The sequence below is a fragment of the Oryx dammah genome, unplaced genomic scaffold, assembly GCF_014754425.2.
Source record: "Oryx dammah isolate SB20612 unplaced genomic scaffold, SCBI_Odam_1.1 HiC_scaffold_7083, whole genome shotgun sequence".
Classification (NCBI taxonomy): Eukaryota; Metazoa; Chordata; class Mammalia; order Artiodactyla; family Bovidae; genus Oryx; species Oryx dammah.
The window spans coordinates 1-1,754 of NW_024076799.1; the positions used below are offsets into that span (position 1 = coordinate 1).

General features: G+C 37.9%; 1 protein-coding gene across 1 annotated transcript; it reads left to right on the top strand.

Moving 5' to 3' along the window:
* Positions 1 to 64: 64 nt before the first annotated feature.
* Positions 65 to 689, top strand: LOC120860059 (zinc finger protein 502-like; the record flags this gene model as incomplete). The annotated part of the gene is made up of 1 exon (XM_040235901.1): positions 65 to 689. A coding segment is annotated over one exon (625 nt), but the record flags the coding sequence as incomplete, so codon positions are not given.
* Positions 690 to 1,754: the final 1,065 nt, after the last annotated feature.

Sequence of the window (1,754 nt, forward strand, 5' to 3'; positions counted from 1 at the left end):
CTGGAGAGAAACCTTATATATGTAAAGAATGTAACAAAGCCTTTCGTCGTTCCTCATTTCTTAGTCGACATCAGCGAATTCACACTGGAGAGAAACCTTACAAATGTACAGTGTGTGGCAAAGCCTTTACTGACTACTCACATCTTATTCAGCATCGGCGAATTCATACAGGAGAGAAACCTTATAAGTGTACAGAATGTAGTGAAGCCTTTATCAGTTCCTCATATCTAACCCATCATCAGCGAATCCATACTGGAGAAAAGCCTTATATATGTAAAGAATGTAACAAAGCCTTTCATCGTTGTGCAGCTCTTACTCGACATCTTCGAATCCATACTGGTGAAAAACCATACAAATGTAAAGAATGTGGTAAAGCCTTTATTACGAATTCAGCCCTTACTCAACATCACCGAATTCATACTGGGGATAGACCTTATAAATGTACAGAATGTGGCAAGGCCTTTATCACACGTTCTAATCTTACTGAACATCGGCGCATGCATACTGGAGAGAGACCATATAAATGTACTGAATGTGGCAAAGCCTTTAATCACAACTCAAGTCTTACTCAACATCGGCGAATACATACTGGAGAGAGACCTTATGAATGTACTGAATGTGGCAAAGCCTTTGGTCGGAGTGATTATCTCACTAAACATCTGAGAACACACACTGGAGAGAAACTCTAGTAATGGAACAAGTGATAGAAGAGGTTTGCCCTAAACATGCATCAGAAAACCCAAGAGTTTATACAAAAGAAACCAATGGAAATGATGTAACCAATATGTAGAAAAGTATTTAATCAAAAGTTAAATCTAAATAAATACCAGAGATTGCATAATAGAAGGCATTTCACCAATCTTGTTTTCAGAAGTTTCTCTGAAGTAGAATGACTGTAGGGAGTACACCATAGTTAAAACACATGGAAATGGACATATTAGCATGAATCGTGAGATGAAGGTTGATGGTTAGAAAGTTACAATTCTTAGCAATGTATGTATGAAAGTGAAAGTGAAGTCGCTCAGTCATGTCCAACTCTGCGACCCCATAGACTGTAGCTTACCAGGCTCCTGTGTCTATGGGATTTTCCAGACAATAGTACTGGAGTGGATTGCCATTTGTGTGCTTGTTTATAATGACATGATTTGAGATTCTTTGACGTGAATGTAATTCAACACTCAATCCATACTAAGCTTTCTACTGTGTTTGGAAACGTAGATTTTGTATGGTTTATTAAAGATTAGCCTTTTTATATTGTGTTGCAACCATTTCTATCTATTCTCCATTAGAGGATGAAGGATACCATAATGTAAAATAGACAATGACCATCTAAATGGAGGTGTTTGGCATTGATGTGAAATACCTGGGAGTTGCCATGATGTAAGTGATCATTTAATCTTTCCATGTATGAAAGTAAGAAGTTGGTTCTAAAGTTTCAATAGTAATATCCTTGACTTGTAAGAAAAACACGACAGTTCACTGCAATGTGTCTTTACAACACAAGTCATGATTATTACTTGACAATGTTGAAATGAAGACAGCTTCTGTGATAACCCAGAAACGTATTAGAAACTCTTCCTGGAAAAGGCATGGCATTAGTGTATACCACGCTTTCTAAGTGATTCCTAGGCTTTGGTAAGCTGTGAAAGTCACACATCTCATATCCTTATATCAAAAAATGAGTATTGTTGACAGTTTCCCTAAACTGCTCCATGCTGTTGCTGCCTCAGCATCTGTCTGGGCAGCAGGCAGCC